This window comes from Dendrobates tinctorius, unplaced genomic scaffold, assembly GCF_039654945.1.
Source record: "Dendrobates tinctorius isolate UK_male_01 unplaced genomic scaffold, ASM3965494v1 ptg000171l, whole genome shotgun sequence".
NCBI lineage: Eukaryota > Metazoa > Chordata > Amphibia > Anura > Dendrobatidae > Dendrobates > Dendrobates tinctorius.
The window spans coordinates 17,411,692-17,433,299 of NW_027361838.1; the positions used below are offsets into that span (position 1 = coordinate 17,411,692).

At 42.6% G+C, this 21,608-nt stretch overlaps 1 protein-coding gene across 5 annotated transcripts in view; it reads left to right on the top strand.

The window, feature by feature from the left end:
- The window catches only part of ARHGAP28 (Rho GTPase activating protein 28), a 220,369-nt gene that overhangs the window by 117,880 nt on the left and 80,881 nt on the right, over positions 1 to 21,608 (top strand). For all 5 annotated transcript variants that reach the window (XM_073550932.1, XM_073550935.1, XM_073550934.1 and 2 more), the window contains one exon: positions 13,389 to 13,585. In XM_073550932.1, coding sequence (XP_073407033.1) covers positions 13,389 to 13,585 — 197 coding nt within the window. The remainder of the gene's footprint in view (positions 1 to 13,388; positions 13,586 to 21,608) is intronic.

The window sequence follows — 21,608 nt, forward strand, 5'->3', positions numbered from 1 at the left end:
CAGAAGAGATGGGGCCCGATGTGGGCCCCCTATGCTGACGGGCCCCATACGCCAGTCAGGGCAGTAATGCCCTGATGGTGGCCCTGCTTGGAAAGGAAGGAGCGCCGTTTGACTTTTCAATGCAATGTAGAGCCGTAAAAATAAAAAATCTAATTTTTTTCACAAAAATGATCTTTTTGCCCCCAATTTTTTATTTTCTTAAGGGTAACAGGAGAAATTGGACCACAAAAGTTGTTGTACAATTTGTTCTGAGTATGGTGATACCCCATATGTGAGGGTAAACCACTGTTTGGGTACATGGCAGAGCTCGGAAGGGAAGGAGCACCATTTGACTTTTTCAACTCAGAATTGGCTGGAATTGAGATCAGACGCATGTCGCGTTTGCACAGCCCCTGATGTGCCTAAACAGTGGAAACCCCCCAATTCTAACTCCAACCCTAACCCCAACACACCCCTAACCCTAACCACAAACCTAACCCTAACACACCCCTAATACCAACCCTAACCATAATATTAACTTTAGCCCCAACCCTAACCCTAATTATTGCCCTAACCCTAATGGGAAAATGGAAATAAATACACTTTTTTATATTATTATTTTTCTCTAGCTAAGCGAGTGATAAAGGGGGGTTTGATTTACCATTTATAGCGGGTTTTTATGTTTGGCAGCTGTCATACGCGAAAAGACGCTTTTCATTGCAAAAAATAGTTTTTGCATCACCACATTTTGAGAGCTATAATTTTTCCATATTTTGGCCCACAGAGTCATGTGAGGTCTTCTTTTTTGCGGGACAAGTTGATGTTTTTATTGGTACCATTTTTAGGCACATGACATTTTTTGATCACTTTTTATTCAGATTTTTGTGAGGCAGAATGAACAAATACCAGCAATTCATGAATTTCTTTTTGGGGATGCGTTTATACCATTCCGAGTGTGGTAAAATTGATAATGCAGTTTTATGCTTTGGGTTATTACAATGACAGTGATACCTCATTTATATAATTTTTTATGTTATGACAATTTTATGCAATAAAAACTATTTTATAGAAAGAATAATTATTTTTGCATCGCTTTATTCTGAGAGCTATAACGTTTTTATCTTTCTGATTTTTCTGGTGATGGAGCTATTTTGGGGATTGTTTTCTGCGGGACAAGATGACGTTTTCAGCGGTACCATGTTTATTTATACCATCTTTTTGATCGTGTGTTATTCCACTTTTTGTTCGGCGGTATGATGATAAAGCATTGTTTTTTGCCTTGTTTTTTTTAATGGTGTTCACTAAAGTGGTTAACTACTGAGACTGTATTATAGGTCAGGTCGTTACGGAGGTGGTGATACTAAATATGTGTACTTTTTATTGTTTAGATTTTTTTTATTCAAATATTGATTTAATGATGGAATAAATATTGTTTTTCTTTATTTTTTATTTTTTAAAATATTTTTACAATTTATTTAAATTTTTTATATTTCATTCTAACTTTTACAACTTGTCACACTATGGGACACTAATTTTGTGCAGGCTGATCCCTTATACAGTTGTGGCTATAAGTATTGACACCCCTGCAATTCTGTCAGATAATACTCGGTTTCTTCCTGAAAATGATTGCAAACACAAATTCTTTGGTATTATTATCTTCATTTAATTTGTCTTAAATGAAAAAACACAAAAGATAATGAAGCAAAAAGCAAAACATTGATAATTTCACACAAAACTCCAAAAATGGGCCAGACAAAAGTATTGGCACCCTCAGCCTAATTCTTGGTTGCACAACCTTTAGCCAAAATAACTGCGACCAACCACTTCCGGTAACCATCAATGAGTTTCTTACAATGATCTGCTGAAATTTTAGACCATTCTTCTTTGGCAAACTGCTCCAGGTCCCTGATATTAGAAGTGTGCCTTCTCCAAACTGCTGGTATTCAGGTCTGGACTCATTGCTAGCCACCTTAGAAGTCTCCAGTGCTTTCTCTCAAACCATTTTCTAGTGCTTTTTGAAGTGTGTTTTGGGTCATTGTCCTGCTGGAAGACCCATGACCTCTGAGGGAGACCCAGCTTTCTCAGACTGGGCCCTACATTATGCTGCAAAATTTGTTGGTAGTCTTCAGACTTCATAATGCCATGCACACGGTCAAGCAGTCCAGTGCCAGAGGCAGCAAAGCAACCCCAAAACATCAGGGATCCTCCGCCATGTTTGACTGTAGGGACCGTGTTCTTTTCTTTGAATGCCTCTTTTTTTCTCCTGTAAACTCTATGTTGATGCCTTTGCCCAAAAAGCTCTACTTTTGTCTCATCTGACCAGAGAACATTCTTCCAAAACATTTTAAGCTTTTTCAGGTAAGTTTTGGCAAACTCCGGCCTGGCTTTTTTATGTCTCGGGGTAAGAAGTGGGGTCTTCCTGGGTCTCCTACCATACAGTCCCTTTTCATTCAGCCGCCGACGGATAGTACGGGTTGACACTGTTGTACCCTCGGACTGCAGGGCAGCTTGAACTTGTTTGGATGTTAGTCGAGGTTCTTTATCCAACATCCGCACAATCTTGCGTTGAAATCTCTTGTCAGTTTTTCTTTTCCGTCCACATCTAGGGAGGTTAGCCACAGTGCCATGGGCTTTAAACGTCTTGATGACACTGCGCACGGTAGACACAGGAACATTCTGTTCTTTGGAGATGGACTTGTAGCCTTGAGATTGCTCATGCTTCCTCAGTTTGGTTTCTCAAGTCCTCAGACAGTTCTTTGGTCTTCTTTCTTTTCTCCATGCTCAATGTGGTACACACAAGGACACAGGACAGAGGTTGAGTCAACTTTAATCCATGTCAACTGGCTGCAAGTGTGATTTAGTTATTGCCAACAACTGTTAGGTGCCACAGGTAAGTTACAGGTGCTGTTAATTACACAAATTAGAGAAGCATCACATGGTTTTTCGAACAGCGCCAATACTTTTGTCCACCCTCTTTTTTATGTTTGGTGTGGAATTATATCCAATTTGGCTTTAGGACAATTCTTTTTGTGTTTTTTCATTTAAGACAAATTAAATGAAGATAATAATACCAAAGAATTTGTGTTTGCAGTCATTTTCAGGAAGAAACTGAGTATTATCTGACAAAATTGCAGGGGTGTCAATACTTTTGGCCACAACTGTATAGCATGCAGATCTGCATGCCATATAAGTTGTCAGCGCTGCAGGGATATGTCACTAACCTCAGAGACTTCCTGACATGCACTGCACATGACCGGAAGTCTCTGAGCTCTGTTAACCCGGATGTCATCATGATGACATCGGGTTACCATGGAAGCGATCGGGACCCAGTGTCCTGCTGTGGGGTCTCCTATCCAAAGGCTGAGCGGCTGTCACAGCTGACAGCCCCTCTGCCTCCTCCTGCAACGCTGCGATCATGTTTGATCGCAGTGTGCCGGGGGTTAAAGTGCCGGGAGTGGTACATGACCACTCCTGGCACTTAGTGCCGGGTGTCAGCTGTGAGAATCAGCTGACACCCGGCCGCGATCAACCGAGCTCCCCTTGTGAGCATGGCTGATTGGTATGATGCACAATCCCATCCACGGTCATACGGGCCCAGGTCACCTGGATGGGATAGTACATCATATGTCAGAAAGGGGTTAATAACCTCGGGGCTTGATGTCACCTGACAATACAAAGGTGACATCAACCCCCCAACTATCACCCCACTTGCCACCTCTACAGGGCAGAGCAAGGCTAAGTGCCAGAATTGGCGCATCTTAGATATGTGCTTTTGTGGGATGGCTGAGAGCTGATGTTTTTAGCCTGGGGGGCAGTATCCATGGCCCCTTCTTTGGCTATTAATATCAGCCTGCACCTGTCTGCATAGCCTTTGCTGGTTAATTATAGAGGGACCCTTTGTCATTTTTTAGGGTCCCCCATTTTAATAGCTAGTAAAGGTTAAGTATACAGCTGTGAGCTGATAATAATAGCCTGGGACACTCCATGCACATTACCCCCTTCCCAGACTATTAATTTCAGCCTCCAGCCATCGGCTTTCCCTCTACTGGTTATGAAAATTACGCGGGAGCCCACACCATTTTTTTCCAAAAAATAGTCTTTTATTAATTAAAAACAAGTACAGTAAGCTGCACACACACTGTACTAACTGTATTTGTCACTGACATCTATAAATCTACCTATTCTATTTGTATTTACTGTATGTAATCCATTTCTTCTATCCTGTCAGCTCCTGCTGTGATTTTACACTACCGCAGCTGCTGAATTGCTGCCTTTTCTTCTATCTATTTATGTAATATATATACAAATATATATGTGTGTGTGTCACTTACATTTATATATATGTATTCTTTGTGTGTATTTCTATTCTATTCTAGTTTGTCACTCTGTGATTTTACTGAAAGTGGCACATGAATTGCTGACTTTTCTATGTTTTACCGAATATTACCGACTTTTTTTGATTTTCAGAAAAATGCTTGTGTTACCGATCACTAATCTGAATGTACCATATTCTTGCTGAATTTATGTTTAGCGATTGTTTTCCAAAACATATTCGCTCATGTTTATTGACCAGTGGTGCCCAAACATTTACATGCCACTGTATATGTACATTTCAGTTTGTATGTCTGAATATAGTGTGTGCAATAAAGAAAAGCTAAAAAGAAAAAAATTAGCTTCTAAGCCATAGAAATGAAAGCATTTCTTCCATATTTGGTGATTCACTGAGTCAGATGAAGTGTTAAGAGGTCCAAAATGTTTCTGTTTGTGAAACTTCAAGTGCATTGCGGTATCTAAGAATTCCCAGTTAGTCTGCAATTTTTTCCATAAGAGGTTTATTAAATAATGAAATGCACATTGTGGCACAAGCTTTACTGCATGTTTTTATTTTCTCTTGAACACCAACAGGGGAAATAAAATACATATAAAGGTCCTAATGTCAAGAATTGAGTCAGGATGTACAGGCGATTAATGCTTGGGACCACCCACTGCTGTCCTTCTTGGGAATGATACAGAGCTAAACACTTCATTACAGCTCTAGTATTCATGAATCTGGCCATTCTCCTTTTACCTATTTTGAGAATTAGGCTGGAGTCACACACAACGAATAAAAAATCGGTCCCATTTTAACGGTCCGAAATCGCACAAAAGTATCTTAACCAGTGATCCGTTTTTGATGCGATTTTTCTTCATTGATGCGATTTTAATCGCATGTAAGGATCCGTTTGACATCCGTCTGGCGAGATTTTCTCACAGGATAGCTAAATGGACATATAATGGAGCCCAATGACAGGTTTCCGCACACAAACGAATTAATAGATCTAGATACATTAAATACATATATATATATTTATTTATATATATATATTTTATACATGTGATAGAGACACATTTATATATATATATATTTCTAATTCATACAATTCTTCATTGCAGAATAGCAGCAGAAACATTTGCCGGCTTTTGTATAATCATTCTTCTGCCCGACATGAAATGACACATGGTTTACATATAGTTAACCATTTCATTTCATGTTTTTTTTTTATGTCTATCACTATTAATTATATGAGGGTTTGTGGGTAAAATTTTGGAGTTGTAGGGGTTCATTTAAGGGGTTAATTCATTGTATTAAATTGCGGGGACTCCATGCAGCCTCAGTGACATCAATGGGAGTCCCAGCAATTTAATACAACGAATTAACCCCTTAATGAACCCCTACAACTCCAAAATTTTACCCACAAACCCTCATATAATTAATAGTGATAGACATAAAAAAAAAAAACATGAAATGAAATGGTTAACTATATGTAAACCATGTGTCATTTCATGTCGGGCAGAAGAATGATTATACAGAAGCTGGCAATTGTTTCAGCGGCTATTCTGCAATGGTGAACTGTATGAATTAGATAGAGAGAGATATACTGTGTATATATGTATATGTATATATATATGTATATATATACACTCACTGGCCACTTTATTAGGTACACCATGCTAGTAACGGGTTGGACCCCCTTTTGCCTTCAGAACTGCCTCAATTCTTCGTGGCAGAGATTCAACAAGGTGCTGGAAGCATTCCTCAGAGATTTTGGACCATATTGACATGATGGCATCACACAGTTGGCGCAGATTTGTCGGCTGCACATCCCTGATGCGAATCTCCCGTTCCACCACATCCCAAAGATGCTCTATTGGATTGAGATCTGGTGACTGAGGAGGCCATTTGAGTACAGTGAACTCATTGTCATGTTCAAGAAACCAATCTGAGATGATTCGAGCTTTATGACATGGCGCATTATCCTGCTGAAAGTAGCCATCAGATGTTGGGTACATTGTGGTCATAAAGGGATGGACATGGTCAGCAACAATACTCAGGTAGGCTGTGGCGTTGCAACGATGCTCAATTGGTACCAAGGGGCCCAAAGAGTGCCAAGAAAAAATTCCCCACACCATGACACCACCACCACCAGCCTGAACCGTTGATACAAGGCTGGATGGATCCATGCTTTCATGTTGTTTACGCCAAATTCTGACCCTACCATCCGAATGTCGCAGCAGAAATCGAGACTCATCAGACCAGGCAACGTTTTTCCAATCTTCTACTGTCCAATTTCGAAGAGCTTGTGCAAATTGTAGCCTCAGTTTCCTGTTCTTAGCTGAGAGGAGTGGTACCCAGTGTGGTCTTCTGCTGATGTAGCCCATCTGCCTCAAAGTTCGACGCACTGTGCGTTCAGAGATGCTCTTCTGCCTACCTTGGTTGTAACGGGTGGCAATTTGAGTCACTGTTGCCTTTCTATCAGCTCGAACCAGTCTGCCCATTCTCCTCTGACCTCTGGCATCAACAAGGCATTTCCGGCCACAGAACTGCCGCTCACTGGATTTTTTTTCTTTTTCGGACCATTCTCTGTAAACCCTAGAGATGGTTGTGCGTGAAAATCCCAGTAGATCAGCAGTTTCTGAAATACTCAGACCAGCCCTTCTGGCACCAACAATCATGCCACGTTCAAAGGCACTCAAATCACCTTTCTTCCCCATACTGATGCTCGGTTTGAACTGCAGGAGATTGTCTTGACCATGTCTACATGCCTAAATGCACGGAGTTGCCGCCATGTGATTGGCTGATTAGAAATTAAGTCTTAACACACAGTTGGACAGGTGTACCTAATAAAGTGGCCAGTGAGTGTATATATATATATATATAAATGTGTCTCTGTGACATGTATAAAATATATATATATATATATATATATATATATATATACAGTATATGTGTCTAGATCTATTAATTTGTTTCTTTATTTAAGCGGTCACTCTGATATTACTGTATTTGGAAAAAAAAATTGGGCTTTTGGTGCGATTTTACAGCAACTCACACATCGGGTCCGTTTGCAATCCAATTTTTTCTCGCCTGCATAGACTTGCATTGTCGAATCCAATCCGAAAATCGGTGACAATCGCAGCATGCTGCGATTTTCTCGGTCCGAGGATCGGATCCGATAAAAAAATCGCATGATGTGAGCTGCCTCATAGAATAACATTGGGACGAATGCAATGCGATTTTTTATCGCATTGCATTCGTCCAATTTAATCGCTAGTGTGACCCCGGCCTTAGATGGAAATTCGACCACAGTGACCGACAATCCTAAAAACGTAAACACCGTATTATAAAAAAGTTGAGAAAATAACCCAGGATTATTATTTAGTGAAAAGTATTATGCTGTGAGGTGACTGTAGCAGATGAAACTTTTCTTCTCCAAATCTTTTCTTAACGCATTGAAAATACATTTCTGCATCAACACCCGATCTTCCTGTACTGTGTATACATACATTTTTCCCAGATGATGATATGGCCTCAATTCACTATTGACTATGCAGCTGTTATTTGTTTTGTTTTGTGTCTTTGTTTTGTTTGCACCCCCTTCATTATTATATTTGCACCTTTTAAGATGTCCATTTTTTATGTGCTCACCTGTTTTTTTGTTATTGTTTTCTGCTTTGTTGACGGATTTTAGCAATTCCAGATGTTTATGCCATATGCATCCATTGCGACTTTTGAAAAAATTGGCGCAACTCTACTCTCATCAAGTTCCTCCCTGGTGTATCTTTCAGTACGCCAGCATTATGGTTCAATTTTTACTCCTTTTTTGCAAAACATGCAACTTTTGGCATCAGAAAGAGGTAGAAAGAATTCAAGACAGAAAAAAAACCACACAATTTTACTTTTTTTGCCAAATTCATGAATCACGTGTGCCATTTTGAAAAACTTGGTTCAAAAAATGGGAACTTATACCAGAAGACAAAAATAGAAAGTGACTTAAAAAAAATCCAAATGATGACTCAGGGCTGAAATGACTGTAATGTGAATGCAGCCCAAAAAATACATGTGATGTTTCACTCATAAAAAACTTCATCCAGGTGCGGACATATCATTGGTGAAACTGTACCCAAGGGGTAATAGGTCCTATTTCCACTTCCAAAGCAAGTGTAATTGTGCATTATGGTGAGCTATTGATCTGCAAAAGGCTCATACACTGTCCTTGCACAGGTGCCTCTTCTGTCTATGTCCACCAGTGCTTTCTTTTGACCTGACTGATGATATAAATCATAACAAATCAGTTTATTTTCACTCTGGTCTGATGAAGGTCTTTATTCCCAAAACGTCACATGTATATATTGGATAGCATTCACATTAAAGAAATATCAGCTCATGAACATATTTGTTTGGATTGCCGTGGTTTCTTTTGATTTGTGAATTAAGGAGTGGTCTCTTACCTGTGACGTGATTTGTACATTTCCAATATGCAACAATAAAACTGCCAGTATTACATAATGACAAGAAATAACCAAAATTTTCAATAACATTCTAAATGGACTAATTATTTGACTATTTAAGACATTAAACCAAAATATTAGACTTTATGTGGGTAATATGAAAGTCTTAATTTCAGACTTTAGACAGTTATAGTTGAAAAAATGATGCTGTGTTAGATGTTAGCTTTAGCACAACCAATACTCGTTCTTAGCCAGATCCATATTTAAGAATGCTTAAAACTAATAAAGTGAGTTTTGGTGTCATGGGTTACCACAACAGTGTGGAGCCAGAAGACGGCAGCGTCTGATTGCTCCTACTCTGGCTCTGAGAAGAAGCACTTCACCTTCATTTTAAATGTGTTTATTCCTTCTGGCTGAACAGGGGTTAATCGGCCATGTTGGAAATTCCTGTGTTCACAACTGTGCTCAGTTAGCCACTCCTTTTCCCTTTATAATCAGGGCTCTGTTACATATCCTTGTCAGAGTTAGCAGTTGCTGCACGGCTAATGGTGGCAGATAGAGTTGAGCGAAACAGGTCGGTCAGATTCAAAAGTCACCGACTTTCACCAAAGTCGGGTTTCATGAAATGAAACCCGACCACAGTGTGAAGTTGGCCATGCGGTCGGCGACCCAAGCGCCAAAGTCAGGTTTCGCCGAATGCTTGCACGTGACTTTTTTCAGCCAATGAGAGAAGTGGAGCGTAGCATAGCGGGAGCGTAGCTGGATTGGGAGTGGGAGAGAGAGCGAGAGAGGGAGAGAGAGAGAGATTTCGCCGCCTCTAGGGTTAAAATTCATGCCAGGTGTGTTTACAGTCCTCCACTCACTGCTGACTTTTCTCCCCATTGACTTGCATTGGGATTCGTGTTTCACGACTTTTCCCGACTTTTCCCTATAGTCAGCCGATTTCGTTCGACTCAACTTTTGAGAAAGTCGGGTTTCATGAAACCCGACTCGACCCTAAAAAAGGCAAAGGCGCTCATCTCTAGTGGCAGAGGAGTACATATGAGGAGACTTGGAAGTGTTATCTGTGACTGTTGTTTGGTTTGTATGTGTGGTAATTCCTTATCCTTATCTAGTTTGGTTTATTCTCCTACCTCCACGACCCAGTGCATTCCTGTGTTATATGTGAGTGAATATTGTGTATGCCTGGAGTTTTCTGCTAACCCTTGTCTGTGATGGCTTGTTTGTTGGGTTGGTCTACTACGGTGTACAGTAGCGCCCCCTCTTCCCTGGGTGGGGGAAGAGAAAAGACAGAGGGCTAACTCAGGAGATAAGGCAAGGGTGGCGACCCCGGCATCTTCGCCATCTGAAGTATCCCGGGGAGCAGGGTGAGCTAGGGCACCTCTAGTGATAGAGACAGGGATGGGGCCCCTGGTCCCAGGTCACCCAACAGCTGTGTTGTGACTAGAGTTGAGCGAAACAGGTCGGTCAGATTCAAAAGTCGCCGACTTTCGCTAAAGTCGGGTTTCATGAAACGAAACCAGACCACAGTGTGAAGTTGGCCATGCGACCCAAGTTTCAAAGTCGGGTCTCGCCGAATGCTTGCATGTGACTTTTTTCAGCCAATGAGAGAAGCGTAGCATAGCGGGAGCGTAGCTGGAGTGGGAGTGGGAGAGAGAGAGAGGGAGAGAGTGAAGAGAAGAGAGAGAGATTTCGCCGCCTCTAGGGTTAAAATTCATGCCAGGTGTGTTTACAGTCCTCCACTCCCTGCCGACTTTTCTCCCCATTGACTTGCATTGGGTTTCGTGTTTCACGAGTTTTCCTGACTTCTCCCTATAGTCGGCCGATTTCGTTCGCCTCGACTTTTGAGAAAGTCGGTTTTCATGAAACCCGACTCGACCCTAAAAAAGGCAAAGTCGCTCATCTCTAGTGGTGACATTTGGTATTCGACAGGTTATAGTGTAGACCCTATTGCCTACTACTTATATTCTAAGTTCCGGGGCACATTAAGATATATAACCAATTAACCTATTAGCAATGCCGTTTCTAAATGACATGCAGCTGAAATACCTTTTTGCCTGCTCAATTTTTCACAAAGCTCATGTTTTTAGTTTTCCTAATGTCGGCATAAAACTAATGGGAAACAGATGGTTGAATAGTTCTACCTAGTATTTAAAAGCTCTGGAGGTTACATTCCTTCTTGATTATGCAAGGAAATAAGAAAGTGGATAAGGAAATAAGAGGCAGAGCTATTCCTCCGTGGAGATCCAGCTATCCGGGCAGGGATATGGATGATACAGTGATGTAAAGGGTTTCATAATAAATGTTCCAGATTTCTTGTATCACATTCTCTTTCTGGCCCAATGAATCCTAAACAATTCCATTTCTTTAGAAAACAAGTTATCTCGTTACATTTAGTTCTCCACATTCTGCTTTTCTTAATTATCTTCAACCTGTACATAATCCTAACATAATTGGTATAGGATTTTAGGAGGAGGACTGTAGAGACACATAGTATGTAAATAGGGGGCTATAGGGAAATAAGAATTAGCTGTAGAGAAAACAGTAGAGTGGAAGACATACTGAGCAGTGGGATCCCCGGTGGTTGTTTCCTGGTATTGAGACTGCCCAGACAAACCTGTATGAATGCTTAGATATGAGACAACTTAAATATTATTCTATTATTTAATTTGTCCAGAAGTTGTAACGGGGCTGGATATTTTTGTTTGGATTGTTAGAAAAGTGTTCATCTAAATGGTTATCTGTTCACTTCATTCAAGGGCTGTCCTACAGAAGATATTTATTTTTCTACTTCCACTAAAAATTCTAATGGATTTGCCCACTTTCTGCCATCCACATTTTTTGCTTTTGACCCCAAAGGTGCATCATATATTCTCATTTTTGCAGGATTTTAGACTCATAGGATAAAGCCTTTCTGCTTCACCTAGAGGCGGCTGGTTCCTCATTATCATCTAAGTCATGACTCGATTCTTAACAGGATGGGGGCGCTGTCAGTCACCTGATCGAAGAATGAATGGACTCTCTTCTGTGTATCCAGAATGCTGGCCATGTGATCACAGGGAATAGTTAAGAGGGGGTTACTGCAGAATAATGAGATGAGGACGGTCTTACTACTGTAATGACAGCTAGGCATAAGGAGAGCAAGTGGGATGGAAAATGCAAGCTGTGGAAAAGCTGATCATGCTGAGATTTCAGGACAGAAGGAGGGTGACATGAAACACAGGGCAGAAGATGACCAAACCACTATATGATGTGCCACTATAAGACTACTAAGGCAGCATATCGCTTTGCATAGCCTTACCTTCATATAAGAAGACTGCTATTGTCTGTGGAATTAATGGCGCTATATTAGTGAGTAACAAAATGATTAAATGACATCTTGACATGGACCTGTTTCCTCTTTGGTCAAGGCACAAGAACTACTGAAATTCCAGTTCTGAAATAAAGTGGGAAATTCGTCAAAATGTTTTATTGTTTTTTTTAAATAATTGCTAACATTTGAAAATAATTGTTATATTCCAAAAACCCCTTTACACAAAAATAGCTATGTAGGCATAAAAATAATATGAGGAAACACTAACATGATATATGTATAAATATATACAGTATATACACTCACTGGCCACTTTATTAGGTACACCATGCTAGTAACGGGTTGGACCCCCTTTTGCCTTCAGAACTGCCTCAATTCTTCGTGGCAGAGATTCAACAAGGTGCTGGAAGCATTCCTCAGAGATTTTGGACCATATTGACATGATGGCATCACACAGTTGGCGCAGATTTGTCGGCTGCACATCCCTGATGCGAATCTCCCATTCCACCACATCCCAAAGATGCTCTATTGGATTGAGATCTGGTGACTGAGGAGGCCATTTGAGTACAGTGAACTCATTGTCATGTTCAAGAAACCAATCTGAGATGATTCGAGCTTTATGACATGGCGCATTATCCTGCTGAAAGTAGCCATCAGATGCCTGTTCTTAGCTGAGAGGAGTGGTACCCAGTGTGGTCTTCTGCTGCTGTAGCCCATCTGCCTCAAAGTTCGACGCACTGTGCGTTCAGAGATGCTCTTCTGCCTACCTTGGTTGTAACGGGTGGCAATTTTAGTCACTGTTGCCTTTCTATCAGCTCGAACCAGTATGCCCATTCTCCTCTGACCTCTGGCATCAACAAGGCATTTCCGGCCACAGAACTGCCGCTCACTGGATTTTTTTTCTTTTTCGGACCATTCTCTGTAAACCCTAGAGATGGTTGTGCGTGAAAATCCCAGTAGATCAGCAGTTTCTGAAATACTCAGACCAGCCCTTCTGGCACCAACAATCATGCCACGTTCAAAGGCACTCAAATCACCTTTCTTCCCCATACTGATGCTCGGTTTGAACTGCAGGAGATTGTCTTGACCATGTCTACATGCCTAAATGCACTGAGTTGCCGCCATGTGATTGGCTGATTAGAAATTAAGTCTTAACACACAGTTGGACAGGTGTACCTAATAAAGTGGCCAGTGAGTGTATATTTGTAATGTAATTGCAATGTTGATGTCTTGTTCTTCTTTCTCATGATTCAGAGTAAATAGATGGATATAATTAAGTTGTTAAAGCAGAATTACTGTATTCCTCATTTGCAATTTTGTCTTCCAGAAAAAGCAATTCCCGAAGAATCAACAGGATGCTTTCTGATGAATCTGCACACACCCCTGTTTTCAACCGATCGGTCTCTGAAACTTCCATGGACAACTCATCAATGGAAGATTTCTGGTGTGAACTCAAGAACATCAAAGAGAACAGTGAGAATGGGTCAGATGACAGTCTGCTGATGGATGTAAAGCCTGTGGATGGTATGGGTGTTAATCTTTTTTTCATCAGTAGACTGCAGCCATATAGATATGTCACAAAATGTTCGAAGTAGTTATAATGACCAATGTATGTGTGGTAAGCAGTCTACCCTCTAAGCTAAAGCTGGAGTCACACATAGCGACTTACCAGCGATCCCGACAACGATATCAACGTGTCAGGATCGCTGGTAAGTCGCTATGTAATCGCTAGTGAGCTGTCACACAGACAGCTTCACCAGCGATCGGCACAGCGACGCCGAGCGCGCGGCGTCGCTGTGTTCGTTAGGCTAGTTTCACACTAGCGTTTGTGAGCGCAGCGACGGCCTGCGCACGGCCACCACTAAGCCCCGCCCCCTTCCCCGCCTCCACCGGTATCTCCGCCTCCGGGCGCATGACGTTGCATGCGTCATGCGTCCCCTATCTTCATCACAGAGGGCGCAGGCCGTGCGCAGTCTGCGCACAGTCTGCGTTTGGCGGCGCATGCGTCCTTTTGACGGTGCGCCGAGCAGCGCCAAATGCAACCTGTTGCATTTTGGTTGTGCTCGGCGCACCGTCAAAAGGACGCATGCGCCACCAAACGCAGACTGTGCGCAGACTGCGCACGGCCTGCGCCCTCTGTGATGAAGATAGGGGACGCATGACGCATGCAACGTCATGCGCCCGGAGGCGGAGATACCGGTGGAGGCGGGGCAGGGGGCGGGGCTTAGCGGCGGCCGTGCGCAGGCCGTCGCTGCGCTCACAAACGCTAGTGTGAAACTAGCCTTAGTTACCAGCGCGCTGATGCAGGGAGCTGGTAACTAACGTACACATCGGGTATCCAAGGGACGTGCGTTCCTTGGATACCCGATGTGTACGTTAGTTACCAGCTCCCTGCATCAGCGCGCTGGTAACTAACGTACACATCAGGTATCTAAGGGACGCGCTTCCCTTTGATACCCGATGTGTATGTTAGTTACCAGCTGATTCCTGGTCTCCTGCCTGTCACACGCAGCGATGAGTGCTGGTCAGCGGGAGATCAGCGACGAAAGAAATGTCCAGAGGTTTCTTGCAGCGATCAGCAATACCGGCAGGGGGGCCGGTTGCTGATCGCTGCCACACACAGCGATCTCGCTGGTGAGATCGCTGTTGTGTCACAAAACTTGTGACTCAGCAGCGATCTCGCTAGCGAGTTCGCTATGTGTGACGGGGCCCTAAGTGATCTGGAAAGGTATGAGTTAAAACTAGAGTTGAGTGAAACAGGTCGGTCAGATTCAAAAGTCGCCGACTTTTGCCAAAGTCGGGTTTCATGAAACGAAACCCGACCACAGTGTGAAGTTGGCCATGAGGTCGGCGACCCAAGCGCCAAAGTCGGGTTTTGCCGAATGCTTGCATGTGAATTTTTTCAGCCAATGAGAGAAGCGTAGCGTAGCGGGAGCGTAGCTGGAGTGGGAGTGGGAGAGGGAGAGGGAGAGAAGAGAGAGAGATTTTGCCGCCTCTAGGGTTAAAATTCATGCCAGGTGTGTTTACAGTCCTCCACTCACTGCCGACTTTTCTCCCCATTGACTTGCATTGGGCTTCGTGTTTCACGACTTTTCCCTATAGTCGGTCGATTTCGTTCGACTCGACTTTTGAGAAAGTCGGGTTTCCTGAAACCCGACTCGACCCTAAAAAAGGCAAAGTCGCTCATCTCTAGTTAAAACTGCTCCACAAACATATTGTAAGAACTGAGGCACTGGCACATATTTCTCAGTACTGTCTTAATTCATAGGCAGGTCAAATTTAGACTGAACAGTCTTAAAATACGGCAGATTTATTAGTGATTCATTATTGGTTGTCTTAATTTGTATCAGAAATTTGCACCAAAATTTTTGAAAATTCTTTAACAAGCAGCATTTCATGAACCATGCCCCTTTCTGCCAAGCCACACCCATTTATAAAATTAGCGCTTTATTTTTAAATGGTTATCCATCAAGTATATATGAACTATCCATAGGAAATCCAGCAACCCCTGATTTCTTAGTTACTGGTATGTATGTGGTGGAAAACAGAAGCTCCATACATTGCTTAATGGCCGCTGCCAGTACTGTGCTTCATCTTCCCATTGCTGTACTCATCAGTGGCCACTAAGTATTGTACAGGGCCGCTGAGTTCTGCTCCCTAAATACTAATTTATCATTTGCCTTTTTTAACCCCTTCACGACCTATGACGCCTATGTAGGCGTCATGAAAAGCAGTGCCCAAACGACCTATGACGCCTACGTAGGCGTCATGCTATAAATAGCCCCCCTGCGGGTCGGGTGACCGGGGTCACTGAAAGTTCACCCGACCCGCACACAAAGGACCCTTCAGAGTTAACACCTGGGGGTGTGGCTTAGCCCCCACGTGCCTACGATCGCTCTGATTGGCTGTTAAAAGTGAAACTGCCAATCAGAGCGATTGTAATATTTCACCAATGAAAATTGGTGAAATATTACAATCCAGCCATGGCCGATGCTGAAATAGCATCGGCCATGGCTGGACACCGAGACCCGACCCCCCCCACACCGACTGACGGCACCGATCGGCTGCTGCCACCGTCTGACGGCACCGATCGGCAGCCGCCGTCATGATCTGCCCCTCCGCCTTCCCTCTGCCACCCCAGCCCTCCGATCGCCCCTCCGATCACCCACTCTCACCCTCCTTTGTGCCTCCGACCTCCCGCTATCCGTCCCGGTGTCCTGCCGTCCAGCGTCATGGGCGCCGCCATCTTGCAAGATGGCGGGCGCATGCGCAGTGCGCCGAATCGAATCTGCAACGCTGCAGATTCATTCATTTATTTTGATCACTATGATAAACTTTCATAGTGATCAAAATAAATAAAAAGTAAATCACCGTCCCCCTTATCACCCCCATAGGTAGGGACAAATAATAAAATATTTTTTTTTTTTTCCATTAGGGTTAGGTCCATGGATAGGGTTAGGGTTAGGGCTAGGGTTAGGGCTAGGGTTAGGGTTGGACTAGGGGTTAGGGTTGGACTAGGGGTTAGGGTTGGACTAGGGGTTAGGGTTGGACTAGGGGTTAGGGTTGGACTAGGGGTTAGGGTTGGACTAAGGGTTAGGGTTGGACTAAGGGTTAGGGTTGGACTAAGGGTTAGGGTTGAATTTAGGGTTAGGGTTGAACTTAGGGTTAGGGTTGGAATTGGGATTAGGGTTGGGTTGGGGTTGGGATTACGGTTAGGCTTGTGGTTAGGGTTAGAGTTGGGATTTCGTTAGGGGTGTGTTGGGATTAGGGTTGTGGTTAGGGTTATGATTAGGGTTGGGATTAGGGTTAGGGGTGTGTTGGGGTTAGGGTTGGAGATAGAATTGAGGGGTTTCCACTGTTTAGGCACATCAGGGGCTCTCCAAACGCGACATGGAGCCACCATTTATTCCAGCCAATTTTGCGTTCAAAAAGTCAAACGGTGCTCCCTCCATTTCGAGCCCCGACGTGTGCCCAAACAGTGGTGTACCCCCACTTATGGGGTATCGGGGTACTCAGGAAAAATTGCACAACAACTTTGGGGGTCTAATTTCTCCTGTTACCCTTGGGAAAATAAAAAAATGGGGGCTAAAATAATTATTTTTGTGGAAAAAAAAGATTTTTTTATTTTCACGGTTCTGCGTTATAAACTTCTGTGAAGCACTTGGGGGTTCGACGTGCTCACCACACATCTAGATAAGTTCCATGGGGGGTCTAGTTTCCAAAATGGGGTCACTTGTGGGGGGTTTCCACTGTTTAGGTACATCAGGGGCTCTGCAAACGTAACATGACGCCCACAGACCATTCCATCAAGTCGGCATTTCAAAACGTCACTACTTCCATTCCGAGCCCCAACGTGTCCCCGAACAGTGGTCCCCCCCCATATATGGGGTACCAGCGTACTCAGGACAAACTGGACAACAACTTTTGGGGTCCAATTTGTCCTGTTACCCTTGTGAAAATAAAAAATAGTGGGCTAAAAATCACTTTTTGAGGAAAAAAAAATATTTTTTTATTTTCACAGCTCTGCATTATAAACTTCTGTGAAGCACTTGGGGGTTCAACGTGCTTACCACACATCTAGATAAGTTCCTTGGGGGGTCTAGTTTCCAAAATGGGGTCACTTGTGGGGGGTTTCCACTGTTTAGGCACATCAGAGGCTCTGCAAACGTAACATGACGCCCACAGACCATTCCATCAAGTCGGCATTTCAAAGCGTCACTACTTCCCTTCCGAGCCCCAACGTGTGCCCAAACAGTGGTCCCCCCCATATATGGGGTACCAGCGTACTCAGGACAAACTGGGCAACAACTTTTGGGGTCCAATTTATCCTGTTACCCTTGTGAAAATAAAAAATAGTGGGCTAAAAATCACTTTTTGAGGAAAAAAAAATATTTTTTTATTTTCACAGCTCTGCGTTATAAACTTCTGTGAAGCACTTGGGGGTTCAAAGTGCTGACCTCACATCTAGATTAGTTCCTTAGGTGATATAGTTTCCAAAATGGGGTCACTTGTGGGGGGTTTCCACTGTTTAGGTACATCAGGGGCTCTGCAAATGTAGCATGACGCCCACAGACCATTCCATCAAGTCTTCATTTCAAAGCGTCACTACTTCCCTTCCGAGCCCCAACGTGTGCCCAAACAGTGGTCCCCCCCACTTATGGGGTACCAGCGTACTCAGGACACACTGGACAACAACTTTTGGGGTCCAATTTATCCTGTTACCCTTGTGAAAATAAAAAATAGTGGACTAAAAATAATTTTTTGAGGAAAAAAAAATATTTTTTTATTTTCACAGCTTGGGTGATCTAGTTTCCAAAATGGGGTCATTTGTGGGGGGTTTCCACTGTTTAGGTACATCAGGGGCTCTGCAAACATAACATGACGCCCACAGACCATTCCATCAAGTCGGCATTTCAAAACGTCACTACTTCCCTTCTGAGCCCCAACGTGTGCCCAAACAGTGGTCCCCCCCACATATGTGGTACCAGCGTACTCAGGACAAGCTGGACAACAACTTTTGGGGTCCAATTTATCCTGTTACCTTTGTGAAAATAAAAAATAGCAGGCTAAAAATTTATTTTTTGAGGTAAAAAAAATATTTTTATTTTAACGGCTCTGCGTTATAAACTTCTGTGTAGCACCTGGGGGTTCAAAGTGCTCACTATGCATCTAGATAAGTTCCTTAGGGGGTCTAGTTTCCAAAATGGGGTCATTTGTGGGGGAGCTCCAAAGTTTACGCACACAGGGGCTCTGCAAACACAACATGGTGTCCGCTAACGATTGGAGCTAATTTTCCATTCAAAAAGTCAAATGACGCTCCTTCCCTTCTGAGCCATGCCGTGTGCTCAAACAGTGGTTTTCCCCCATATATGGGGTACCAGTGTACTCAGGACAAACTGGACAACAACTTTTGGGGTCCAATTTATCCTGTTACCCTTGGGAAAATAAAAAATAGCGGGCTAAAAAATCATTTTTGAGGAAAAAAAATTATTTTTTTATTTTCACTGCTCTGCGTTATAAACTTCTGTGAAGCACTTGGGGGTTCAAAGTGCTCACCACACATCTAGATAAGTTCCTTCGGGGGTCTAGTTTCCAAAATGGGGTCATTTGTGGGGGAGCTCCAATGTTTAGGCACACAGGGGCTCTCCAAATGCGACATGGTGTCCGCTAACGATTGGAGCTAATTTTCCAATCAAAAAGTCATATGGCGCTCCTTCCCTTCCGGGCCTTGCGGTGCGCCCAAACAGTGGTTTATGACCACATATGAGATATTGATGTACTCAGGAGAAATTGCCCAACAAATTTTAGTTTCCATTTTATCCTGTTGCCCATGTGAAAATGAAAAAACTGAGGCCAAATAAAATTTTTGTGAAAAAAAAAAAGTCCTTTTTTTTTTTTTACAGATCAATTTGTGAAGCACCTGGGGGTTCAAAGTGCATACTATGCATCTAGATAAGTTCCTTGGAGGGTCTAGTTTCCAAAATGGGCTCACTTGTGGGGGAGCTCCAATGTTTAGGCACACAGGTACTCTTAAAACAAGACATGGCAACCGCTAAACATTCAAGCATATTTTACATTCAAAAAGTAAAATGGCGCTCCTTTCCTTCTGAGCCCTGCCGTGCGCCCAAACAGTGGTTTATGACCACATATGAGGTATCAGTGTACTCAGGAGAAATTGCCCAACAAATTTTAGGATACATTTTATCCTGTTACCCATGTGAAAATGAAAAAACTGATGCTAAAATAAAATTTTGGTTGGAAAAATTAAAATGTCCATTTTTTCATTCCATGTTGCTTTAGTTCCTGTGAAGCACCTGAAGGGTTAATAATCTTCTTGAATGTAGTTTTGAGTAGCTTGAGGGGTGCAGTTTTTAGAATGGTGACACTTTTGGGTATTTTCTGCCATATAGACCCCTCAAAGTGACTTCAAATGTGAGGTGGTCCCTAAAAAAAATGGTTTTGTAAATTTTGTTGTAAAAATGAGAAATTGCTGGTCAACTTTTAACCCTTATAACTTCCTAACGAAAAAAAATGTTTCCAAAATTGTGCTGATGTAAAGTAGACATGTGGGAAATGTTATTTATTAACTATTTTGTGTCACATAACTCTCTGGTTTAACAGAATAAAAATTCAAAATTTGAAAATTGCAAAATTTTCAAAATTTTCGCCAAATTTCCATTTTTTTCACAAATAAACGCAAAAATTATCGACATAAATTTACCACTATCCTGAAGCCCAATATGTCACGAAAAAACAATCTCGGAATCGCTAGGATGTGTTGAAGCGTTCCTGAGTTATTACCTCATAAAGGGACATTGGTCAGAATTGCAAAAAATGGCCAGGTCATTAAGGTCAAAATAGGCTGGGTCATGAAGGGGTTAAAGCCACTTTTCTTTTTTTGTCTCGGGACATGTTTTCCAGATGTAGCTATATTTGTGAGGTGTGACTTTTTTGAAACGTCAAACATAAAGTCACAAACTCACTCCAGTGCTGGTGTGTCGTAAAAAGCGGTGAAACATTTAGGCTGTTTTCACACGTTGCGTTTTTTTTCGCGTTTTTCCCACGGATTTACCAAAACATCCACTCAAAAAGCGCCTAAATGAAGCTTCCCATTCATTTTAATGCATTTTGCACTTTTTGTAATAATAATAATAATAATAAATTTTATTTCTATAGCGCCGACATATTCCGCAGCACTTTACATTTCAGAGGGTATTTGTACAGACAATAGACATTACAGCATAACAATAATCACACAGATTATAACAAATACCAAGAGGAATGAGGGCCCTGCTCGCAAGCTTACAGTCTATGAGGAAAGAGGTAGACACGAAAGGTGGGTGGTAACAGTTGTCCTGATTGTATGGACCAGCCATAATGTTAAGTGTGTAACAGTACAGACACAGAGGGCTAATGGATGCGTTAAGCATGTGGGAACATGATGCGGGGAACCTGGTTATGGTAAAACTTTTGGCTGTGCCACACAGGGATAGATTAGGTTAATGTGTTGAGGCGATAGGACAGTCTGAATAAATGCGTTTTCAGGGCACGCTTAAAATTGTGGGGATTGGGGACTAATCGTATTGACCTGGGAAGTACATTCCAAAGAATTGGCACAGCACATGTAAAGTCTTGGAGACGGGAGTGGGAGGTTCTGATTATTGAGGATGCTAACCTCAGGTCATCAGCAGAATGGAGGGCGCGGGTAGGGTGGTATACTGAAACAAGGGAGGAGATGTAGGGTGGTGCTGAGCCATGGAGTGCTTTGTGGATGAGGGTAATAAGTTTATACTGAATTCTGGAGTGGATGGGTAGCCAGTGTAATGACTGGCACAAGGTAGAGGCATCTGTGTAACGATTGGTGTGGAATATGATCCTGGCTTAAGCATTCAAGACAGATTGGAGAGGGGAGAGTTTGGTAAGAGGGAGACCGATTAGAAGAGAGTTACAATAGTCGAGACGAGAATGAATAAGAGAAACAGCAAGAGTTTTTGCAGAGTCAAAAGTAAGAAAAGGTCGAATTCTAGAAATGTTTTTGAGGTGCAGA